Source organism: Nicotiana tomentosiformis, chromosome 3 (genome assembly GCF_000390325.3).
Source record: "Nicotiana tomentosiformis chromosome 3, ASM39032v3, whole genome shotgun sequence".
NCBI lineage: Eukaryota > Viridiplantae > Streptophyta > Magnoliopsida > Solanales > Solanaceae > Nicotiana > Nicotiana tomentosiformis.
The window spans coordinates 136,075,769-136,100,095 of record NC_090814.1 but is presented as its reverse complement, the minus strand read 5'-3'; the positions used below and the strand labels follow the sequence as shown (position 1 = coordinate 136,100,095).

The window sequence follows — 24,327 nt, the reverse complement described above, 5'->3', positions numbered from 1 at the left end:
CATTGACCACCCCTAAGCCACATTGTTTCCCTCTTATTTATTTATTTGCGGAGATAATAAACTTAAATAAAATTGCTCTAATAAAATTTTGCAAATTATAATTTTTATACAATATCAATGATGAAGGTAAAAAAGATTTTCCAGCAATGATGAAGGTAAATGACATTACAAAAATAGAGTAAATTAGTCTCCTATTTTGTAAAATTAAAGTGAAAAGAACTACTAATAAAATAGCTAACATAAATCATCAACCAAAAGAAACTGGATTTTTTTTAATTTTTTTTTTTGCGTCTAGCTCAGAAGTGAAACGAATCAGTTGGAAAGTGAGGGACGAATAAAGCATATGAACAATCTGAATGTAAAAATGTAAATAAAACAATGAAATGTACGAGCTTATTAGTGCACAAGCCGTAATTAAGAACGACACATGCAAGCATATAAACTCGCGCCGCAACGGCACGTTATCGGCAACTAAAAGGGCTGATTGCGCTACTCTTTGTTCAAAGCGCACCAGTGACGAATTCTGATTGCCTTTTTCTATAACCTATAAAATAACAAAAAATTAACATATAAAATAGACATAATTTACATGCATCCGACCATTTTCCGACTAAAAGAATGGAGACTATAGGCGGCGCGGCGGCAGATTATTTTGAAGATGAGAAGGATCCGAGATTTTATAAACGGTGAAGTAAAGTGAAGCAAAAGGAGCCCTAGTTTTACTCGGTATTGGGCTAGTAGCCCGTCAGGAGAATGAGGGCCTTTTGGTCTCATCTCAATATTTTAGTGAATTACCAAAAAAAACCTCGAAGTGTTAAAGTAATTTTCATATTCGCCCATAAACTTAATCGAATTTTAATCAAAACGACGACATTTTGAATGGTAGCTTCAGTAGGATCATGGCAGCTTCCATCTCTAAAGCCCTAACCAGAAATCTTCTCCGGCGAAGTGGTGACACTACACGAGAATTGCAACTTCGGTTCTGCTCCGCCGCCACGTCAGCTGCAGCCATCTCTGCCCCTGAAACTCAACCGTCAGGTCTCACCCTCTTCTCTCTTCTTGTCAAAGTAAATATTTTTCTTTATTTGGGTTTTACGTGAATTTCTTCTTTTGTATTTTTTTGCTTTTTTTTTTCCTTTCTCGTTGCTGAATTCAGGTGATCTGAATTACTACATTTTTTTTTTGAATTCCTCAGAGAAAAATGGACCTTCAAGATTGTCAAAGTTACTGCTTTTCGTACCTGGGGTTATCACCTTTGGCCTTGGCACGTGGCAAATCATCAGAAGGCAAGAAAAGGTTAAATCTTAGTAATTTCCAAAAAATATCATTTATTTTGGTATTGTAGAAGAATTCTCATTTCCCTATGATGCAATATATTGTGTGTTGAAATTGGTGAGGCAAAAAACACTAGGTGGTTTCTCCATCTGTCTAAGCAATGGTCGGCACAGTTACCCCAATACATGTGTGCTTTTGTGAGGCAGCAGGTACCCGAGGTGTGCATAAGCTGGTCCGTACAGTCATCCAAAAAGATTTTAAAATAATAATAAAAGAAGCGTGTTAAAAAGTGCTGTTGATGCAATTTATTTCAGATGGATACATTCTGTTGCTTGGTTTGATCAATCACTGTGTCTAAGTTCTGGAGTGTGATTTGTTCATATAGTTTCAGTTAATTTGCCTGTTTATTGAATGCAAGATTGCTTGAGAAAGAAATTGTAACACCAATCACTATTTGCAGATTGAAATGCTTGAGTATAGACAAAATAGATTGCGAATGGATCCTCTAAACTGCAATGAGGTTTCCCCTTCTAGTGAAAATGTGGATGCTTTGGAGTTCCGCAGGGTACTTTGTAGTGGAGTGTTTGATGAGAAAAGGTCCATTTTTATAGGGCCCCGCTCCAGAAGCATTTCAGGAGTGACTGAAAATGGCTATTATGTTATTACTCCTCTCCTGCCTTTGGAAAATGATCCTAAGAGGTACGTGTATGCAAAGTAGATTAATTTTGGCATTGTTTTGTGCATTAGTTGTTTCGGCTATGTATTTCTTGCTCAAACTTCGTTAATCATCTTGGTGAAGGTTAAACAGGATTTAGGCTACATCTAGTCACCTGCTATACATGTTAAAAGGAAGTTACTTAATACTGAATTAGCAGTTGAGATGTCACTGAGTTACGATCTTGGGTTATTACAGAGAGCATAAAAAGATTTGGGTGATGTACTTGGCTGCACGTAAAAGAATCAATATTGTCGTTTATATAGTCTTGAAAATAGCTTTCTCATTTACAAGAATTTAGTTCCCTTACTTTTATATTATTAATTTCATTAGTTCCTTTACTTCTTCCAAGTCTGGTGCATGAAAAACAAGCATTTAGTTCCTTTACTTCTTTTTACTCTGGTGCATCTTTTTTCTTTTTATCTGTTTAGGACTTAGTCAAGTGTTTACCCCCCATAATTCCACTTTACTCACCTATGTATGTATCAACTCAACTGCAATACAATATTACGGCCGATCAGCTTTCTTATTGCATCTCATGGTTCAGTGAAATTTGGTTACTCTTTTTTTAATTTACTTCAGTGCTCTTGGGATTTGATTAGGATTGAGGTGAGTGGATTTATTGATTGATTAATGTCTCGGTTTCTAGAGTGTTGTTGATCTAATTCTTACACCATCTACTACCTTCTTTACTCTCCTTACCTTTGTATGCATTAGACCAACCATCATACGATCATCGAGATATCCCCAAGATCAATATTTCTGTTTGCTTTACCTTTTTGGCACCTTTTCATTTGGATTATTGATCCTTTTAGGAAAATCACATCAAATTTATTGCGCTATGATTTTTTTCCTTCCGATATCTTCTCTTGTTGTTATATAGTTCACGAATTACATATCCTATCTTAATGTTGGTCCTCTAGTGCAGATATAGCGAAACTCGATGAGATGTGATCCCATCCTGAAATTCTCCATTATCAAACTTTTGACCTTCTGGTTGTCTGGAAATGTTAATTATTGACTCTCCTTGCCCTATTTCTTTGAGCAAAGGCCGCTCCATCCTCATACTCCTTCCACTTTTGGCACTTCTTTGTGTTCCCGTATAAGGCTGAAGCTACCCCGGAATTTTATTTGAGCAGATAATAGAAAAAGAATTACGATGAACTTTTGTAGGGAAATCATAGCAGACGCATCTTTGTATAAAAATTTCTCAAAGTTTGTAACTGCTCAAAAATCGAACAATAGCCCTGTTAGGACATGTAGAATCTAACAAAGTTCCTTCGTTCCTTTTAAATGAAGAAGTTCCTCCTTTCTTTAATTAAGTTGTAATTTCTTTGAGTAGGCATATGGTGTATGTTTTCCCTGATTTAACTTTTACATAGATAAAATAAATTATGCATCACACAGTTAGCCCCCCAACACCCACCCCACCAAATGGGGGAAAATTCTTGAAGAAAATTTTGGAAAGAGAAGGGCACAGCTATGGAAGCACAAATTTTCATGTCTGGCAAAGAAGTTAGTGGCTAAATCTGTCTAATCGTGTCAAATTCTTTTCAGTGTGCAGTCACCAATTCTTGTCAATAGGGGATGGGTCCCACGGAATTGGAGAGACAAGTCTTTGGAAGTGGCTGGGGCTGATGACCAGCCTTCAAGTATTGCGCCCCCGTCTCAAGAGAGTGCAAAGAGCTCCTGGTGGATGTTTGGATCAAAAAAGAAGAAAGTAGAAGAGGTTGTTCTCTTTCCTTGCGTAATTCCTGGTTAAAACCATGTATAATCTGAACATGACACCTGATGGCAGTGCATTCAATCAACAGGATCAAGTTCCAACTGTTAAGCCCACAGAAGTGATTGGAGTTGTTAGAGGAAGTGAGAAGCCCAGTATATTTGTTCCAGCAAATGATCCCAGTTCGTTCCAGTGGTTCTACGTTGATGTTCCAGCCATTGCCCGTGCTTGTGGACTCCCTGAGAACACACTCTACATTGAAGACATCAATGATAATGTCGACCCAAGCAATCCCTATCCACTTCCAAAGGATACAAACACATTGGTTCGAAGTTCTGTAATGCCGCAACAGCATCTTAACTATACATTGACATGGTATTCCCTGTTCAATATATGTTCTAATACATGCTTCTGAGTTTTTTGCCACTGATATATTGGTCTTTCCTCTCATCTTATTGAGGCTGCCTCTTGTCTATGTCTAATGCTAATACTTTCATCGCAACTCAAAAGTATAAAAATTTCATCTCACTAGTATATTTTGTTTCCTTTTGCCAACTTCCATCTGTCAAATCTTTTTTCTTATCACGTTTCGATGAGCTAATATTGGATTCCTGAAGAGTGAGAAAGTTAATTTTCTGTTACGATAAAGTATATTTAGCTGGCATCATTTCTTGTTTATACTAGACTTCCACATGCATGAAATAGATTCATTAATATTTATGATGTTACAAAACTACTACAACTCATTATTTAGAAGTTTCTGGCTTATAATCAGTATAGAATTCAATTGGATGATACCTAGAAAACTTCAGTGCTGCTGTTGTTGACTCTACTGGCAATAGAGGGAAAGGGGAATGTTTGCTTGATCCGTGTTGCAGACTTGAATAAATTAGGGGACAGCCCTCTAAACAAAAAGAATAGTGAATGATTTGGATTTCCTCTTTTAATTTGTTCTCTTTGCGTTTTCCTGATGTTTTCTTTTTAAATTTTTGCAAGGTATTCTCTATCAGCTGCAGTAACTTTTATGGCTTTTAAGAGGCTAAAGTCAAAGAAAAGCCGGAGATAGTGAATCGTTGAGCTGTTTCCTTTGAGTGTATTTGGCAACGTTAGAGCAACTAGTCTGTGAGGGCAATGCTGCTATAGCAGATTAGCTTCATCACATAGACCATTTCTAAGGAATGAAAAGCTGCTATTGGATACTTTTACTCCTAAATTCTACAGGCGAAAGCAATCCATTTTTAAATGGTACAACCCAATAAGTGCCCTTTTTGTAGTATTCTCAGGTTTTGTTAGCTAACATGTGCATGCCAGATAAAAATTGTTTGATATTTGTTCTTTCATAGCCCAAAGGCATTTTCTCTGTCTCTGGAGGAGAGTTTTATCTGAACTACAGAAGGAACTTCTGCTTATGACAATGTATCTAACGTAATGCACGTGAACCCTTCGCATTTTTTATGACCAAGTTACTGATCATAGTTAGCATTCCATATGATGGAGAAAAGTTCAAATGAATTATTCACAAAGAAACTATTTGGCAAAAAACCTATTCCAACGGAAGGAGATTGCTGATTTGGGCATTCACTAGCTTGCCGTCCGAACTGACTTAGGACAATAAAATTATGATCCAAAAGGAAAGCAATTGCTCTTTTGTGCATGTGGTAGTTCGTACAGATTAAAAACTAGGTCAAACCGAAAATCTATTTACTCCCACGTAAAACTCAACCTTGTAAAAGTTTCAAGTGAACTAAACAACCAAAGCAAATTGACATTCATACACTGATTCTTTCCGTACACTTTATACACAAATTTCACTGCCTACACAATAAATCAAAGAATGGAAGACCTATGGGAAACACATCCACTGGAAAAAAGAAAAATAAGGAAAGCAAAGATAACACTGACAGGGGGAACGGGAAGAGTAGACCAGACCCAAAGAATGAAATGAATATAAAACAGAAGCCCGAAAAAAGAAAAACAGATTCTACTTCGTCGAATGGCGATATACAAGGGGATTTGTGGTTGCTTCACCATGTAATGCTTTCAATAAAGCCAAAAAGTTGAAGAGACTTTCTTCTGAAAACCACTTGAGCTTCCATTTCTGGGGACCCAAGACAGGTTTTCTCTTTACGAGCTTCGTATCCTCGACTACCTTGCCCTCCTTCAATGTAAGAGGGAACTCTGACATGACACCTCCCAAAGTCAGGGTCACACAATAGCAGTCTGTCATTTCAATTACCTGAAAGTTAAAGGAAATCCATCTCATCAGCTTTGTTTCTTTACACCAAACAAAATCTGATTTCTTGTATTCCAAAATATAATTTTTATCAAGGTATCCGAAAAGATTTTCCTTTCTACATTTCTCATCAGGATGGATGGCATTGATGCAAAATTCAGTGTACACGAGCATGCTAGTAAAACCGACTTATATTAATGGGGGGGGGGGGGGATGGGGATGGGGATGCTGCTGCTAGATTGATAGAAACAAATGTTCATAAACAAAATAATTACCACTTCAGACACGCCGACAATGGGACAACAAGAGTCCAACGAGAAGTAGGAAGAGCAAGATACACTCTCCGAAAGGGACCCAATTAGGGTTACGTCTTCCATGCACAGAAGCAAATGCCTTTCAAGCACAAATAGTGATCTCCCCAGCCATGGATCCTCTGTCAATGACAAAGAAGTTTCATTATAACCAACAAACCTACATCCAGTAGAAAATTCACTGCAGACGTGTTATCAACCTAAGAAAATCACATTTATGTCGACCAGTAATTATGTACTCCAACGCAAGATGGACAATTGTTTCCTCGTCCAACAACCTCCAAATCTCCCCAACCCCCCAACCCACAACCGAAAAAGGAGGAAACAGGAAAAATGGAAAAAAGAACTGAAACCAAATTACCTACGCTATCAAAGGAGACATAAAGAGAGAACAACAAAAAGGATGCTATTTCTGCTCCCAAAAATAGATGCACGGCTTAGGAGTAAAAAGAGTGTTATTTTTCTGTACCATGGAGGGGACGAGGCAGCATAGATCATCTGTTTAAGCTAAATAATGGACTTTTGCTGCCTACCTAACTAAGTTTCATGTTTCATAACACAGTTCTTTTTCTTTCATGTTGATGCTACTTACGGCCATCTTATTTCCGCTGCCAATCAAGTAAAAACTTCTTTGGATAAAGTAAAAAGTATTTGAAGTTATAACGAAACGAAACAGAAATGCTTGCAAACGGGCCACCCTTTCTTTACACCAAGAAAGCCTTACTAACTAAAAACACTTTTAGCTTTGTACAACAGAAGCAGCAACATCTCAATGATGAACTTCTAACAGAACAAGAGCGTAACCTATTCATCAAACAATATGGCTATTCACTTTTTCTTGACATCAGCACTGAAGCTATAAGGACAACTCTCTGTCCATGTTCGACTGCATCAGTATATGGATGAACCATATAGAAAACTGCAAGAGCAACTAGAAATACCTTTAGAACTGTTGCACCAGAACATCACCATTGCATACTGAAGGATGCTCATCTTTAAACCTCCACAAACATGCCTTTCAAACAGATCAGCCTGAACCTGCTCCAAACTGTCATTCAAATTTCCAAAACCAGCACATGATGAAGTGGAAATCAAAGTAGACAGCACAAAACTTGAAAGTTGTCACATAACCAATTTAGACGTACAGAGCCTAGATAGATCACCTTTGCAGAGAAAAATTATTTTCCACCATACGTGAATCAGCAGACACCAATATAGATAAAAGTTCTCTGGAAATGTCTATGCTTCTGGTCACAAAGATGTAGGTTGTTTCACATTCGAAGCACAGTCTACTTAAAAGAAAAATGGAACACAATAAGGTCTTTGGAAAAGTACGAGGCAAGCAAAACAAAAGGAAGTGAAACAGAACCCACAAACCTTATAATGTGGAGCCCCAAACCTACAAAAATCTTTCTCTTCTGTTCAACACCATGACAACCAACTAATTTAAAGCTTGAACCTTCTAAAAGCCAACAGATAAATAATGCTTGTAAGTATGCAGAATCATTTGAGTCTCAAAAGTATAAACAGAAAGAACAAAAACTTCACATCTTGCAAAAAGTTCATACCACAGTAAAGCTAACCTGACCCATCACATGAGTTTTCAAGGAGTAGCACATGTAACTTATGCTCGCTGCTCAAGGTGACAGCAACTTCACTGTAGGTTCAGTAGGACACAGTAAATAATTTGGGAAGAAAACAGTAGCTGAAATAACTAAGGCTTGCAAAAGTATATGCATGGCAGTGCCTAAAAAAAACTACACCACAGAGAAACAATCTCTAGATGATCTCATTGAGGCATATGATATGTTTTAGCCAAACTAGAGTCAATTCCCACATGGCAGAAAACACTGGAAGATTATATCTAGGCATCCCATGATATTTAGCAAAAACACACTCAAACTTTAGATAATATTATCATCCTGCATGGACCAAAATAATTGTAGCTTCTTCATGCAATATCTATCTAGTTTTACTTTTGAGACTTCCTTCCCATGCATGACATACTTTAGAAAACTCTTTCCACCGAGACCAATTGTTTCCTGATGAATCAATAATCATTTCATTTAAGATATGAATCAAGATGTCTCAAAAGTTCCAATATTTTCTCTTTTTTTTCTGTTTTACATAAATGCAAGTTGCAATAATTTTATCACTGAGCTTCTTTCAACTTAGTCCAGTTAAAAGAGCCAACTACACTTGTGCTTGATTCATAAACTTATTTAAGATTTTCCTTCCTTTACAGAAATTAGTATATTTAACCTTCAACAGGAGTTAAAGAATTCCATTTAGCCCTTTTGCGGGCAAGGCAACAGAATTGAACTCCCATAAATAGGTTCACCAGCTTTTATAACCCTCTGTCACATCCTGCAAACTTAGGAACATCCTTCACACCCTTAAAAATGCCATGAATCCTGGAAACCACTGTCTCCAATCCACGAACCACTTCACATTGCAATGAGATAGCCGAGCATTCTTAGGCGAGGGTGTGAAAACTGACAAAGAAGGGTTTTAGAGCAGTGGCAGCTACAAGGGATTCAAGCTTAGGTTAATATGTTGATACATAATTTTGAAGGAACAAGATGTGCAAGCTGATTATTTGAACACCAGAATTCAGAGAGGAAAACTAAAATAATCCTAAGACACAGGGAAAAGAGCAAAAAAAAAAAAAAGTTTATATATATATATATATATATATATAGTAGAAATTAGAGTTGCCTCCCAAAATTGCCAACAGTTAACTGACAAGCTCATCACCATTTATCAGAAGTTCACATAGTAGACAATTTAAATGTCTGCTGTCCACAAAGCTCTATTCCAGTTAGATTAAAGATTTCAGGAATGTTACATCTACCTTTCAATGCACTGAGATCTTTCCTCTAGAAAACAGTTGCATATAATGTATCTCTGACAAGATTCATCAACTCCAGATTCTGCAGCCTTTTTGCTAAAATAATTCTTAATTAGATTTTCCGGCGCCCATAATGATGGGTTGCTCTTGGCATGAATTTGCCTGCCACAACTATCAAGGGTTATTCTCATCGCACTTTGGCAGGAAGCTCTCTCTGAAGTAAACTGTGCTTCAATCCCCACACCTTCTCGAAAACCATTTATATCTACATCTAATTTTTTGGCTTCTGCTGTCTCATCATCTTCATTTTCCTCGCACAATGAGATTATTCTCCTAGCAGGTTTCCTCCGACGCTTTTTCTTCTCCAACCAATTGACGTCCTGCGTCATAACTTGTTCACTTTCAACACCTTGTCTGTCGGTAGAAAAATGCCCTTGCGAGGAGGAAGCATCTGATGCTCTGACCATCATGCAGTTAGAGTTTCCTTCAACGCCTAAACTTGTTGGGAGTCTACAATTTATTCTTATTGGATACAATTTTTCATGGGATACATCCATATGCAGATGAACTGGTGAGCGGCTATCCACAGTCCTCTCTGAGAAGTTGTTGATAGGAGATTGATCAACCAGGGACATTGAGGTCAATTCAGGGTAGTCATCATCACTGCAGCTCGTATCACTATCAGAAGATGCAACTGAGAAGGACTCAGCAGACAGCTGCAGGAATTCTTCTTCCAAGTTTTGGCGTCGATGCAGGATATCCTCCTTGTAATGAGGAGGTGATCCTGTGCTAGCCAAGGATGATTGAGAATCCAAAATATTATCAGTATCAGTAAGTGGTGGAATATTGATCTTGGCACTCATTTTAACACGTCTTTGAATTGAGAAGGATCCAGATTGTGGGAGCATCGTAGTTGGATGTAGAAGCACTTCATTATTTATAGGTCTAAAACTATCCTGAATTCGGCTTCTAGTAATCTCAACGGACTCTCCTGTGTTATTGCGGAAGATTTTGGAAGCTGCTTCACCAATTTGGTTGGGGTACTGAAGCATATTGATATTAGCAGACATCTCTGCAAATGAGTTGTCAGATTCTAGTATATTTGTGCTGCTGTCATCTCTAGAAGCCAGCATAGAGTCGGATAAATATTTTGAGGTCTCTCCGAGCTGTTTTTCTCTAGTCTGTGTCTTAAGTTCGTCATCTCTGTGGTTACTGGAAACAGTCTCTTTGCCTCTAGCAAGACCAACAAAATTGTCAGAAGAGTCATTTATCCAATCTTTGAACTCCTGCAGCCATACATCAGATCTTTCCTTCTTCATATTCTCGATACGGTTCATCAACTCAACTATTTCAGCTTCCTCATCAGAAAGGGCATTCTCCTCCTTGCTTTGGTTGTCGATATCAAGAGACACAGATTCTATATCAGAACAAATAGAAGTATTCTGTTCTTCCGTCTCGATACTAGCAACACGTGAGAGCTTCTTCTGCAATAGGTATATCAAGATGAACTCAGAATTGCTGATGGGTATAGTAAAGCAAATTAGAAATGAGAACCTAAGGAGTTACTGACCCTTTTTGTATTAATACTTCCTTCTATTTTGGCCCCATCTCTTGCCGGTGAATAAAATCCAAAGCTAGCAGGCCGCTTTTGCCTGCTGGCAATGATAATTTGCCGCTGCCATAACTCACTTGTACAGATTTTCTTTTCATCTAGCTCCATCTGTAGTGTGCAATCATGGAAGAAAAAAAATGGGCAAGTCCGAAGAGTAAAAGTTAGATGAAGAGGCAGATTCCTCTGTAAACCTCTGAGCAGAGGATGGACAAAAAGAAAATTTAGTAACAGAAACAGACAAGTGATATTGATACATAAAAGATTTCAAACGGACAACTCACCTTCTCTGGATTTGAAAAGAAACTGAACACTTGAGCTCTATACCAACGAGCATAGCACAGAGGATTCCCCTCTAGCCACAAGCTTTGAAGAGATGACAGGCCATCAAGAATTTCCATCTCTAAGAAATTGGAGATTATATTGTATGAAATATCAAGCCCTTGAAGTGACTTCAAATTTTCAATTCCACGCAATGTTGTTAGAGCATTGTTCCTCAACACAAGCTTAACAATGTGACATGAGACCTGCATTTACAAAACCTCTATAAACCAATATGTTGTAAGCATTGTCCCATGTACTTCATACGTGTATAGACTTCACGCAACAGTACAGAAAGTGTGCTGGAACAACAAAAATTATGTCACGTCTATCAACATTGTAGAATTAGCACAGGATAAATAGCAAATAGTACTTCATGAGAGGCTTTTAAGACCAGCTAATTTATGACTAAATATTACTTTGCGCCTCTTACGACTTCGAACCCTCCGAGCAAATGGATATAAGACCAACTTGGCAGAAAAAAAGATCTTTGAGACTATACTCCAGTGACTTACTATCCTTCATCACAGCTAAAGTAGAAAGTTTTTGAACACTATTGATTTAGTTACCAGACCCCACTGTGTGGGATTGCACTGGGTTTGTTGTTGTTGTTTATTGATTTAGCTAAGCCTTTTCTCCTATCCTTTATCTTCACTCCAGCAATGAGGAGCATGGAGTTTCAGGTAACTAGTCAGATAATTGCCACAAATGCAATTTTACCACGTCATTTAGAGTTGATAGTGCAAGTATTCATGACTGCTCCAAATTTCATTAACTCTGATTGGATCCTCAATCACCATTCTTTGCATGAATATGGGTTGTGCTCGAGAGGCTATGAACTGATTGGTCATCGTAACACTCATACTGCTTGACTTTATGAAGATTCCATTGGATTCTAGAAGCTCGAAGCATTGGTAAGCATTGGTCAGGCACGATTCCAAAACTTAAGAAGTTCTATAATAGTAATGACCAACAAGACGTGAACTTCTTTTCATACTCATAGCAAATATTGTTCTTCGAACAGACAATAAAACATTATTGCATCAAAATCTTTATGCCATATTTACCTCAATAAAGGATGCAACATTTCTCAGGTGATTAAACCCCAGATCCAGATGCTTCAACTTGGTGCATTTGCGCAGATTATCCACTTTGGCAAACTTATTTCTGCTCAAATCAAGAGTTTCAACAGCAGGAAGAAGTTGCAATGACTCATCCATCAGTACCAAGCCATTACGAGCACATGAAATAAATGACAGCTTATTCCAGTGTGGAGAATTCTTTATATCAGCAATTCTACTAGCAAATATATGCCTAAGAGCATCCTGAAATTAATCCAATCAATCACACGGTCAATATGCTTAACAAAGAAAAATATATAGCACGTGTAATTCAATTCACAAGAAAATATATAAACTCACAGTTGAATTATGACATATTAATTTCTCTAAAGTGTGCCTTAATTCCAATAGTCCTCTAGCCGCAGAAGTTGACAGATCACATCCTCTAAGTTCCAAAACTTTAAGTCTACCAAACGGCAAAAGAGACAACGGCGTCGGGTCCCGGGCAGGAGGCGGCAGCACAGAGACAACCTTAAGCGATGTAAGAAGGCGAAGAATCCGGCGAAGCTTCTCGAGCGCACGGTGGTCACCTAAATCGGACACGTAAGCACGCAAATAATCTACAGGGGCTCCTGAAAGAAGACTCTCAAGCTCCAATAAGGCTTCGAGCCTAGAGTGCACGTAATGAAGCCCAATTGGATTCAATTTAAGCACCAAAGTCCCTTCGATCAATGATTCCACATTGTTTTCGACGAATTTTACAAGTGAATCTAAGTATCTATCTCCGGTTACAAGCACCATCTCAAAATTAGGGTTCCGGTGATTTGAATTAATGAGAAAAAGGGGGTTTTGGAGGAATCGAGAGCAGAGAAACGGCCATGGCTGTTGTGTGTGTGTGTCTGTGTGAGAATGAATGACTTTTTGGGAGGGGGGCGGTTTTGAGTTAATGATTGGGTTTAGACCGGTGGGGGTGTGGGTTAGCGAAGCAATTTGCTGGAAGACACGTGGCGTGCTGGAGTGGGACCATTACGCGTTTATCGGACATAATCCTCAAGAGTCAAGTCCAACGCAACTATAATGTAGTACTTCTTCCCTAACCTGTTTGATCGGATACGGAGTTTAAAAAAAATAAAAATTTAAAAATTTATGATCCTAAGCAATTCAAAAAGAGGCCCGGATTATTTGTGTAGTTATAAAAACTTCTCATTAAGGATAGAATTGGAGGTCTAAGCTAAATTATTTCTAAAATTAGAAAGGGATCATTCTTTTTAGAACGGACCAAAAAAGAAATAGGTTCACATAAACTGAAACGGAGGAAGAATTTAAATATCCAGCACACGTCGTCCCAATTTCTATGTGGTCAATCACAGGAAATTTCTTCTGAATTACATTAGTGGGATTTAGAGGGGGTAGTTTATACGCAGACCTTACCCCTACTCTGGAATAGAGAGGTTGTTTCCGATAGACTCTCGGCTCAAGCCCTCCAAGAACTCTCCATCTTACTCTTGGGGTGACTCGAAATCACAACCTCTTGGTTGGAAGTGGAGGGTGCTCACCACTAGAGCAACCCACTCTTGTTTATGCTTGATCGAACTCACAATTTTGTACCATGAAAATTGATGTTAATAACCTAAATTGTGAATGTCTATTATTACTCCAAGAAGTTTGCAATCAAATAAATAGCTCGCAAATAGCTTATGCATGCAGTTTTACAAGCAACTCCATCTTACAAGTAGCCTTACAAAAGTCTTATATCTCATCAAGCATGTTTATTTTCAAAATCGGATAACAATTAAATTTGTAAGTATTTTAAGGATACGCGGATTAATTTGATATAAAATGATAAATTAAGTTACTTTTGAACAAACAAAGATAAAATAAATTCAAATCACACGAGTAGGATAGTTCCACTCTTAGTGAAATAGTCACCCTCAAGTCGGGCTCACCACGGCCGGCACCAATGAAAAAGAGAGAGAGCTAGTGACACAGCAAATAACGATATATTACTTTGGTATGCGTGTTACAATGTCCTTCATGAATTATCAGACCCCATTTATATAGTAGGGAGTCCTACTTTAGGTACAATTCTATAAAAGGTAAAAAAATCTTCTAATTAACTGATTGTCGGTTCCTTATCGATACGTGCCGAGATCCCCGCCGTGATATCGGCCAGTCACGGATGTTTTGGCCTTCTGTTGGCTTGCTTGATTGTCCGACAATATTTTTCGAAATCGTTCGAGGCTAGGACCGATTCTGGAACCATGACCTCGACATTCTCGAGGGCAGGTGTCATGCCCTCGGATTCTAGCTCGGTGGGACTTTTAGCTTGATTTCGGTCCCTTACCACCATGTCTCGAGCCTGGCTTATCTTGTCGGAGGACGGGGTGCACCATGAGCTTTGTTTTACCCGTATATAGATAGTCCCCTTATTTCTCGGAGAGTAAATAACGGAAAACGACATAAGCTTTCGATTCCTACTTCGACACGTCATGGCAGAAACGACAAAAAACCTGAAACGTCTCGTCAATCACGTCATAATGGCATTAAATGCATGTCGGCCGTTGGTTGGCTGTCCCTGGACGTGAAACGTCAACTACTATAAATACCTCGTCCTTTGTTCATTTTCACTTTACATCAAACGTTTTTACCCTCGTACCCTTACGATTTCAATACTCTTTAGCACTTTCACCCCTGTTACTCAAGGTCCTTTTGCAAAAAAAAATTACCAGTCTTCTTCTCAAGCCAACAAGTCTAATCCCTCAACTTCCTTTATTTCTTCATTTTTTCGAGATTTTCCTCCATTTTTACTTTCTAAAGGAATGGCAAAGACTTCCAAAATCGTTCCCCAGAAAGAAACTCATTCTACTTCGCGACCGGCCACTGAGGTCGAGGAGACCGCTCCGGGCGTGGCCGATGATGAACCAGTACCCGAACCCCCATTGAAAATGTTCATCCCCGGGGGATGCTCGATTAACGACGATTTCAAGGTTAAAAACCTTCCTCCGTACAAGATCGGTGTGAGGAGTTCTCGAGATACATTTGCTCGATTACCGAAGAGGTCCTCCCTGGTCCGAAAAGACTGCAACTGGGCCGATAAAAACATAATGGTCCCCGACCCTCAGGAAGCCATTACCACTCATGTCGAGGAATATCTGAGTGTTTACACTTATCCCTTTACATTGAGACCAGTGGACCCGGTCATTATAGATTTCTATAAGAGATACGAGGTATGCCTCTGCCAAATTCATCCTTCACTGTGGAGGATTGTGATCCTCCTTCGGTTTTTTGTGAACAAAATTGACTCTTGTTGGTTCACTATGGATCACCTACTCCATTTGTACAGTCCCCGAATATTCTGAGGGGGGCTGATAAAGATTGTGCGCGGGGCCAGTAAAACCCTATTCTTAAGTATCGATGAGGACCGGGATCGAGGCCGGCAAGGCCGCTTTATTCGAGTGAGGACTTCGGACTTGATTCCGGCTGAATGCAGGCCATTCCCCGAGAAGTGGAATACGTCACGTAAATAGAACTTTCTTTCGAATGTTGATTTTATGTTTACTTCTCTTTTCCTTATTGGTATTCGTGGTGGTACAGACGTCGTTTGGGTCCCAAATGCTGTCCCTCGACTTAAGGAATAGGTTGAGGGTATCATTTCACAGATGCCCTACTACGAGCGCTCGTGGCGCAAACTCTCGAAGGGTCGTTGGGAGGCCCATTCCCATGATGAGACTTCTTTCCCGAGTAGGTTGTGTTAGGCTTCTTCTTTTAATATCAAGTCCTTATTTTCTTTACTTGTTTTTGCAGGCTTGGCTAAGGATATCGAGCTTAGGCCTCCAGTCGGTGGCGAGGACTTGCTTGTTGAGTCTCCTGCTCCGGGGCAGGCCGGAGAGAGGAAAAGGAGGAGGGCTCCGAGCTCCCCAAGCTCAGAGAAAAAGAAACCGAGAAGGAGGTTGGTTCGCCAGTCAAAAGAAATCTCCATCTACCGAATGCTTGGCTCTGACTCACTCCTACAGCACAGGGACGAACCTGAAGAGAACGAACTTTTAGTGGCCCAAGAGCCATTAGTCCCTGAAGAACGGGCGGTAACCGAGGAGGAAACGATGGAGGCTAACCCCTCTCAGGTTCGCGAGGCCGATACTGTAGTGAGGGGCCGAGAACTATCGAGATGCCGCCTCCGCCACGCCCGGTGTGATATACATTATGGGATCGCCTTCGTTCGCAGACTTAGTGTTCGACGAAGCCCGAACGACGAAGGAGCAATCGAACGAGGGGGCCCACGGAGTGGACGATACCTTTCGTCATTTCTTTGATGGCGTAGACTCGTCCGCCCTGGAGGACTTAACCAGATTGGGTGATTTAGAAGTGCCGAGGAAAATTCCATCATCGGAGGTTGGCGGGCAGCACTCGGGCCCGAGGTTGGTCAACCGGTTCTCGGCCTCGAGTACGGATCCTAGCCGAAAGCGGTCAATCATGATCACCATTTAGGAGGACATCCGGGTTATTTTTGCCCCACTCGGGGTAGCTAGCTACCTCCGGTGCTTGGTAACCGATGAAGACCGGGATAAAATGAATGAGGTGGATGCCTCATGCCTGTTCAACGAAGCACAACAGGCGCTGAATCGGGTAAGGTGTTACCAAACTTTTTTATTTTACAACTTTAGTTTTTGACGATCCTAATATCTCTTCTCATATTTGCAGGCCTCGGTGCTTCACTACGAAACCTTCCTTCGGTATCGGGATGATCTAAACCAACTCGAGGCCGAAGTCAAAGAGCTTGCTGAGAAGAGATACACGTACAAACTTCTCAGCGAGCAATATGAAGGAAAGGCTAAGAGCCTTCGAGCTTAGTTAAACGCGGCTCGGAAAGAACACGCGACCTAGTTGAACAGGCAAAAATCTTTGAAGTTAGTGACGATGAGCTAGACACGGTAACTAATGGTGAGAACCCGCAAGCCCAACATAATATTGATCGAATCAACCAACTCCGGGCCAAGATGGATGTAATCAATGTCGAGGCCGAAGAGTGGAAAGTTAAGATGGACTACTTGGCCTCGGAAAAGGAGACTGCCCGAGTGAAATTATTCTCGACGGAGGCCCAACTTCAAGCGACGAGGGAGAAGGCTGAGGCACGGTCCCAGAAAATTGAGGAGCTTCAATCTCAGCTGAGTTCGGTTGTTGCCGATCAAGAGACCCTCGCTAAGGAGCTTAAAACGGCCAAGTCGGTGGATGAAATAACCAAGGCCGATGTCGATGAGATGGTATCCTAGTACAAATCCGATGCCGAGGAAGCCCAGGACCGCCTGAAAGACATTGTCGAATATGTGAAGTAGTAGTCCCGAAGGGAGGCCCTCGAGGAGGTTCATGATCGAGGTTTTGATTTATCGACCGAGATCGAAAGTGCTAAAGGGCTCGAGGCCGAGGCCAAGAAGTTGGCGTATCCCGAGGACGAAGAAGTCTCTGAGGGTTCGGGCGGATCCGGGGGCGAAGAAGACCCCGATGGTCCCAGTGATGAGGCGGGCTCCGGCGAAGACCAGACTGTTTATGTGCCTCGTAGATTTCTCATTATTTTTGCACCTTTGTACTTTTTGTTTACGCCGTTTTACCTTTGTAAAGATCTTTATATATATATATATATATATATATATCTTAAAAACTGTGGAAGGGAAAATGAGCCTTGTGTGTGTGTGTGTGTGTGTATATATATATATATATATATATACACACACACACACACACACACACAAGGCTCATTTTCCCTTCCACAGTTTTTAAGCATGTTTCCTTTCGGTCTTTTCTTTATGATCGTAAAGATATCGAATGCCTTAGCACGTAATAATTAGGTCTTGTTCGGAGATTCGAACATGCCTTGTTCTCGATATTATTTTGCTTAAGACTTTGGGGGGCTTGGTATGACCGAAAGCTTTCCCCAAAGTACTTAGAATATTTTAGATTACAATTTACCGAGGGTAGCCTTTTAAACTAGTTTAGAAATTTTGAAGGCCTTATAATTTGGTTATGGGTCCCAAACGTCTACGAGCCATTCTATGACGGTCATAGCCTTTCTAGTTTGGGTATTTCCCAGCGGACTTGTTACCCCTAGTCGTCCAGACTTACCCAAGACAATCGTCCCCGGATGGGGATGGCCGTAGCCTTTAAAGTTCGGGCACTGCCTAATAAACTTTTTGCCCCCGTGCTTCGTTATCTCGGGCCGTCCGAACCTGCCTTGGGCGGCAGTCCCCGAGTGAGGTGGCCCTTGGGCTCGACGTCTTTAGGGGACCAAATTTAAGAAAGAAAAAAAATAAAAATTTTAAGGGACAAAATATTTATCTGCAAGGCAGAAACTTCCTCTCATTTCTGTGTATAATATACAAGATTACACATGTGTACAAGCTTTGTGTAAAGGCTCGGGTGGTCTATGTTGGACACGGTTCATTTGACTGTTTGGCCCTTACAGTAAATCCTATAGATCGAGCCTACACTATTTAAGCACAAAGTTTCTTTCCTTGCTAAAATCATTATTCGGAGGTGATGCCCCCCAGTGTTCGAGGCCGATCATAGAGAAGCCTCAGATACTGTTGATGTGATCCTTGACACCGGTTCATAACCGGTCTTCGATTCTAAGTTATCCCGGTCCACTATTACCTCATTAAAAACCTTATCGAAAAATTCATTTGGGATAAAACCGGTTCAAGAAAAAAATAGTGCAATGCATGCTTTCACGCCTAACAATTATATCGTTCTTTGACGGTCACCTGCAAGTGTTAGTCCAAAATGTAAATAAATAAAAGAAATAAATGTGGTCATACCTTAGCAGTAGTATTGTTTCAAGTGAGTTATGTTCCAGTTGTTCGGTAGTCTCTCACCATTCATTGCTCCGAGTTTGTATGATCCTTTTCTAGTGATGTCGATAATCTGATACGGACCTTCCTAGTTCGACCCAAGCTTCCCTTCGTTAGGGTTCTGGGTGCTTCCTTAACACTAAGTCCCCGACATTTAAGTGTTGAAGGTTGGCTCTTCAATTGTAATACCTCTTGATCCGTTGTATTTTAGCGGCCAACCGGATAAGGGCAGCTTCACGCCTTTCATCTAACAGTTCCACGCTTGTATTCATGGCCTCATCATTTGACTTTTCGGTCACATAGCGGAACCTGAGACTCGGATCTCCCACTTCGACCGATATTAGAGCTTCGTCATCGTAAACTAACGAGAATGGGGTGGCCTCGGTACTGGACCTCTGAGGTTGTACGGTATGCCCATAGGACTTCGGACAAGATATCTTTCCATTTTCCTTTGGCGTCGGTCAATCTCTTTTTGAGGTTTTGGAGTATGGTTTTATTCGTGGACTCCGCCTACCCATTCCCACTAGGGTGATAGGGTTTTGATAGGATCCTTTTGACCTTATGGTCTTCAAAAATCTTGCTTACTTTGCTGCCGATGAGCTGCTTCCCATTGTCGCACACGATCTCGGCCGGCATTCCGAACCAATATGTGGTCCCAAATGAAATCAATGACTTCTTTCTCCTATTTAGAAAAATAGTTAGTCATAAATAATATAAATTGAGCCTTAGCTGGTGCCCGTAGAAGAGGGTCGACAATGTCCATCCCCCATTTCATGAACGACCAGGGTGACAAGTAGGGGTGGGCGTTCGGTCAGTTCGGTTCGGTTTGAAGAAATTCGGTTCGGTTATTTGGTTTTCGATTTTGTAAAAGTAATAACTGAAACCGAAATGAAATAAGTTCTGTTTAGTTCGATTTTCTAATTTCAGTTAGGTTTATTTCGAATCGGTTTTCGGTTTGAACATTATCATATTGGGCTCCTTCTATGTAATAATAGGACTGACAAATTTGTTGGTTTTTTTCAAAACTTCGGACTTCTTGGAAATATTGTGTTTATTAAAAAAAAATAGACTAAACTTTGCACATTATTATGGATCATAAAATTCAAACATAGTGTAAATTAAAACTCTGTGTGAAATCCTCCCGGTATACTATCATATATGCTATGGAAGTTTTAATACAGTGAAAGTCTTTAAGATTGGGAAGTTGATAGACTTACTTAATTGGGTTGGATCTTTGATGGATTGGACCTGATAGTATTAATGTATTACCTATGGGCTTAGCCTATATATAACTTAAAAAATATATATGCTAATAATTCGGTTTTTCGGTTAACCAAACTAAATAAATTAATAACCGAAAATCGAACCGAAAAACTGAAATTTTAAAATTTTAAATCGAAACCGATCGAAAAAACCGAATAACCGAAACCGAAATAAAAATATTTTCGGTTCAATCGGTTTCTTCGGTTCTAGCGAAAATATGCACACCCCTAGTGACAAGACCGAATATAGCAGCGCCCCAGGCTGCTGAGTCATCGGGGCATGCCTTTGACACCCATCGCATTTTCGTACTACTCCTTCACGTCCTTTTCCATGTCGATCCAGTAGTAGCCGGCTCTAATTATTTTTCGAACTAATGATTCAGCGCCCGAATGATTTCCACAATTGCCTTTGTGGGCTTCCCTCAGAACATACTCGGTGTCTCCTAGTCCTAGACATATTACGAGTGGGCCATTGAATGTTCTCCGGAACAGGGTACCGTCTTCGGACAAGTTGAACCGGGCCGCCTCGTATGCAGAGTCCTCGATTTCTTAGGGCCCAAGGACAATTTTTCGGTCTTCAGATACTCTATATATGTGTTTCTCTAGTCCTAAGTTAGGCTTGTTGAGTTTATCTCTACGTGACCTTCTTCCACTACCGATCTCATGAGTTGTACGACTGCCCCCGAGTTGAACTCATCGTCGTCGACCGACGATCCCAAGTTAGCAAGGGCAGTGTCCTCGCTATTTTGATCCCGAGGTACATGTTGTAGAGTCCGCTCCTTGAACCTATGTAACATTACCTATAGTTTATCCAGGTATCTTTGCATTTGTTCCACTCTGACTTCGAATGTCCCATTAACTTGGTTCACCACAAGAAGGGACTCGCACTTAGCTTCGATCACCTCTGCCCCTAAGCTTTTGGCCAGTTCAAGACCTGCAATCATGGCCTCATACTCGGCGTCATTTTTACTCAATTTTACAGTCCTAATAGATTGTCTAACTATATTACCTGTTGGTGGTTTCAATACAATGCCAATTTTGGACCCCTTTGCATTTGAGGCGCCGTACATAAAGAGGGTCCAGATTCCCGAAAAAGTCCTCGAGTTCAAAAGCAACTCTCTTTCGACCTCGGGTATTAGGGCCGGTGTAAAGTCGGCCACGAAATTTGCCAAAATTTGAGACTTGATGGTGGTCCGGGGCTGATATTCGATATCGAACTCGCTGATCTCAACTGCCCATTTGGTCAATCGTCCGGAGAGCTCGGGTTTATGCATTATGTTTCTCAATAGGTAAGTAGTTACAACATATATGGGGTGGCATTAAAAGTACGGTTTTTGCTTTCTTGAGGCGCTTAGCAAAGCGAGTGCCAATTTTTCTAGGTGAGGATACCTAGTTTTGGCCTCACGTAGAGTCCTGCTAACATAGTATATTAGAAATTGCGTACCTTTCTCTTCCCGGACCAGGACTCCACTTACCGCTACTTCGGATACTTCTAAGTACAGGTATAACTGTTCGCCTGTTTTCGGAGTGTTAAGCAATGGCGGGCTAGAGAGGTACCGTTTGAGTTCCTCCAAGGCTTGTTGGCACTCCGGAATCCATGAGAAGTTGTTCTTCTTCTTCAATAGTGAGAAGAACCGATGGCTCTAGTCGGAGGATCTCTAGATGAATCGATCCAAAGTGACTATGCGCCCGGTTAACCTTTGTACGGCCTTGCCGTTGTCCACTACGATAATGTCTTATATGGCCTTGATTTTATCAGGGTTGATCTCGATCCCCCGGTTGGACACCATGAATCCGAGAAATTTCCCAGATTCGACTCCGAATATGCATTTCTCCGTATTCAGCTTCATGTTGTACTTCTTCAATATGTTGAAGGTTTCCTACAAATGTTTTAAATGGTCCACTGCTCGTAGGGACTTAACTAACATGTCGTCAATGTAAACCTCCATTGATTTTCCTATTTGTTCTTTGAACATTCGATTTACTAGGCATTGGTAGGTGGCACCGGCATGTTTTAGTCCGAATGACATTACGTTATAGCAGTAGGTACCGTACTTAGTGATGAATGATGATTTTTCCTAATCGTTCGTGTCCATCCGAATTTGATTGTACCCGGAATAGGCGTCGAGAAAACTGAGGATCTCGTGGTCGGTCGTCGCATCGATCATGCGATCGATGTTGGGCAAAGGGAAAGAGTCCTTGGGGCATGCCTTATTCAAATCTTTATAGTCCACACACATTATTAATTTATTCCCTTTTTTAGGGACTACCACTACTTTGCTAACCAATCCGGGTATTTAACCTCCCGAATGGATCCTATTTTTAGGAGTTTATATATATCGTCTTTGATGAATGCATGCTTGACTTCGGACTAAAGTCTCATTTTCTGTTTGACTGGATGAAACTTCGGGTCCACGCTCAGCTTGTGAGTGGTTGTTTCTGGCGGATCCCTGTCATATCAAGGTAGGACCAAGCGAAACAATCTATGTTAGCTATAAGAAATTGAATGATATAAGCGAAAAAATCTATGTTAGCTACAAGCGAAACAATCCCCGTGCCCAAGTATACCTTTCGATCGGGCAAATGCTCGATCAATATGACATGTTCCAGCTCTTCGACCGTCGATTTAGTGGCGTCGAAGTCTTCGGGGACTATAAAAGACCCGGGAACCCCGTAGTCATCGTCTCCATCAATCCCTTGCTTCTCCGGTTGAGTTGGGGCCGGTGTTTGTAATTGCTATTTGACTTCTTCCTTGATGACCGAACCTGGACCTTTTGTCATTATAAGTGCGGATATCGAGGTCGCCTCTTCGACCGCGAACATTTTCTTTGCGTCTAGTTATTTTCCGTAGATCGTTTTAATCCCTCCTAGCGTCTGAAATTTCAACACTTGGTGCAAAGTCGAGTGTACTGCCCTCATGTTGTGGATCCATGGCCTCCCGAACAGAGCATTGTAAAATATCTCCTTCGATTACATAGAATTGGGCTTCATGAATGGTCTCGACGACATTCACTGGTAATGTTATCTCCCATTTAGTGGTTTCACACGCCATGTTGAATCCGTTTAGAACTCAGACTGCATGCACGATTAGATCTTCTAGACCGAGCTATTCTACGACCCTCGATCTGATGATGTTGGCTGAGCTACCTGGATCAAATAGCACACGCTTAACTCGAGATTTATTTATGAGTATAGATATTACCAATGCATCATTGTGGGTCCGAACGATCCCTTCGGCATCCTCGACGCTGAAAGACAAGGTCACATCCGGCACGTAATCCCTGGTCCATTTCTCCCTTGTGATGGATACTTTGGTGCGCTTTAGCATCGGCCCATGGGGGACGTCGACCCTACCGACGATCATGTTAATGATGTGATAAGGTTCTTCCTGCTCGATCTATTTATTAGAATCTTTATTCCTAAAATGATTCTTCGCTTGATCGCTCAGGAACTCTCTCAGATGTCCGTTGTTGAATAACCGGGCTACTTCCTCTCTTAATTGTCGGCAATCCTCTGTTATGTGGACGTGAGGGCCATGATATTTGTACATTAGATTAGGATCCATTTGGGCTGGATCAGACTATAGAGGTTGAGGCCATTTGGTATCTTTGATGTGTCTAATGGCAGATACGAAGGCGGCGGCGGCGATGTTAAAGTTGTACTCCAATAGCCTTGGCGCTTCCTTAGGCCCGATGGGCCTGTTGAAACTGTTTTTGCTCACGAGTCCCGGTTGTTTTGACCTCGATCACTCCTCCTTTCAATTCTCATAGAGTTTCGCCCGAACCCACTACCTCTTCGGTCTCCATTGTATGGTTGATACCGATCCTTGTTTGATCTTAGTTCACGGTCAACGTCTCTCTTGACTCTGTCGACGGCTCCAACGGGATAAACGGACCCGGAAGGGGCCCCAAGTTGATAGTCTTCGATCCTGATTTTTGATTGATACCGGTTATGTACATCAGCCCAAGTGACAACCGAATATTCTACCGGATTTTGTTTCAACTGCTGTAAAGCCAACGAACTTCGAGCATAGAGTCCCTGGGTGAAGGCTTGAACGGCCCAATCATCCGCAATCGGAGGCAAGTCCATCTGTTCCATTTGAAACCGGAACACTAATTCCCTGAGCA

The 24,327-nt window shown here is 40.9% G+C and overlaps 2 protein-coding genes across 5 annotated transcripts; one reads left to right on the top strand and one right to left on the bottom strand.

Moving 5' to 3' along the window:
• The first annotated feature begins 273 nt into the window (after positions 1–273).
• Positions 274–5,163, top strand: LOC104115068 (surfeit locus protein 1). The gene is made up of 6 exons (XM_009625643.4): positions 274–1,038; positions 1,196–1,296; positions 1,736–1,974; positions 3,548–3,719; positions 3,805–4,088; positions 4,710–5,163. The coding sequence occupies exons 1-6, from the start codon at positions 900–902 to the stop codon at positions 4,777–4,779; spliced, it is 1,005 nt and encodes a 334-aa protein (XP_009623938.1). The 5' UTR covers positions 274–899; the 3' UTR covers positions 4,780–5,163.
• Positions 5,164–5,393: 230 nt separating this feature from the next.
• On the bottom strand, positions 5,394–13,041 carry LOC104115069 (uncharacterized). 4 transcript variants are annotated; one of them, XR_001973010.3, is made up of 12 exons: positions 12,460–13,039; positions 12,106–12,363; positions 11,002–11,244; positions 10,679–10,828; positions 9,112–10,592; positions 7,841–7,914; positions 7,635–7,719; positions 7,421–7,546; positions 7,199–7,305; positions 6,222–6,379; positions 5,467–5,949; positions 5,394–5,436 (listed from the first exon to the last, which is right to left on the bottom strand). XR_001973010.3 is itself a non-coding variant. In XM_009625644.4 (11 exons), the coding sequence occupies exons 1-11, from the start codon at positions 12,898–12,900 to the stop codon at positions 5,695–5,697; spliced, it is 3,378 nt and encodes a 1,125-aa protein (XP_009623939.1). In that variant the 5' UTR covers positions 12,901–13,039; the 3' UTR covers positions 5,454–5,694. The 4 variants fall into 4 exon arrangements, 2 of the variants coding, with proteins under 2 accessions (XP_009623939.1, XP_033516883.1); XM_009625644.4 differs by lacking the exon at positions 5,394–5,436 and having other exon boundaries at positions 5,454–5,949; XM_033660992.2 differs by lacking the exon at positions 5,394–5,436 and having other exon boundaries at positions 5,454–5,949; positions 7,635–7,716.
• Between the last annotated feature and the right edge of the window lie 11,286 nt (positions 13,042–24,327).

What these genes read in the sequence shown, in the direction of transcription:
- LOC104115068 (XM_009625643.4), top strand. Translation starts at nt 900, where the DNA reads ATGGCAGCTTCCATCTCTAAAGCCCTAACCAGAAATCTTCTCCGGCGA. An exon ending in TCATCAGAAGGCAAGAAAAG is followed by an intron (nt 1,297 to 1,735) that starts GTTAAATCTTAG and finishes CACTATTTGCAG; the next exon opens with ATTGAAATGCTTGAGTATAG. An exon ending in AAAAGAAGAAAGTAGAAGAG is followed by an intron (nt 3,720 to 3,804) that starts GTTGTTCTCTTT and finishes TTCAATCAACAG; the next exon opens with GATCAAGTTCCAACTGTTAA.
- LOC104115069 (XM_009625644.4), bottom strand. Translation starts at nt 12,900, where the DNA reads ATGGTGCTTGTAACCGGAGATAGATACTTAGATTCACTTGTAAAATTC. An exon ending in TAATATGTCATAATTCAACT is followed by an intron (nt 12,364 to 12,459) that starts GTGAGTTTATAT and finishes GATTAATTTCAG; the next exon opens with GATGCTCTTAGGCATATATT. An exon ending in AAACTCATGTGATGGGTCAG is followed by an intron (nt 7,720 to 7,840) that starts GTTAGCTTTACT and finishes GTTGGCTTTTAG; the next exon opens with AAGGTTCAAGCTTTAAATTA.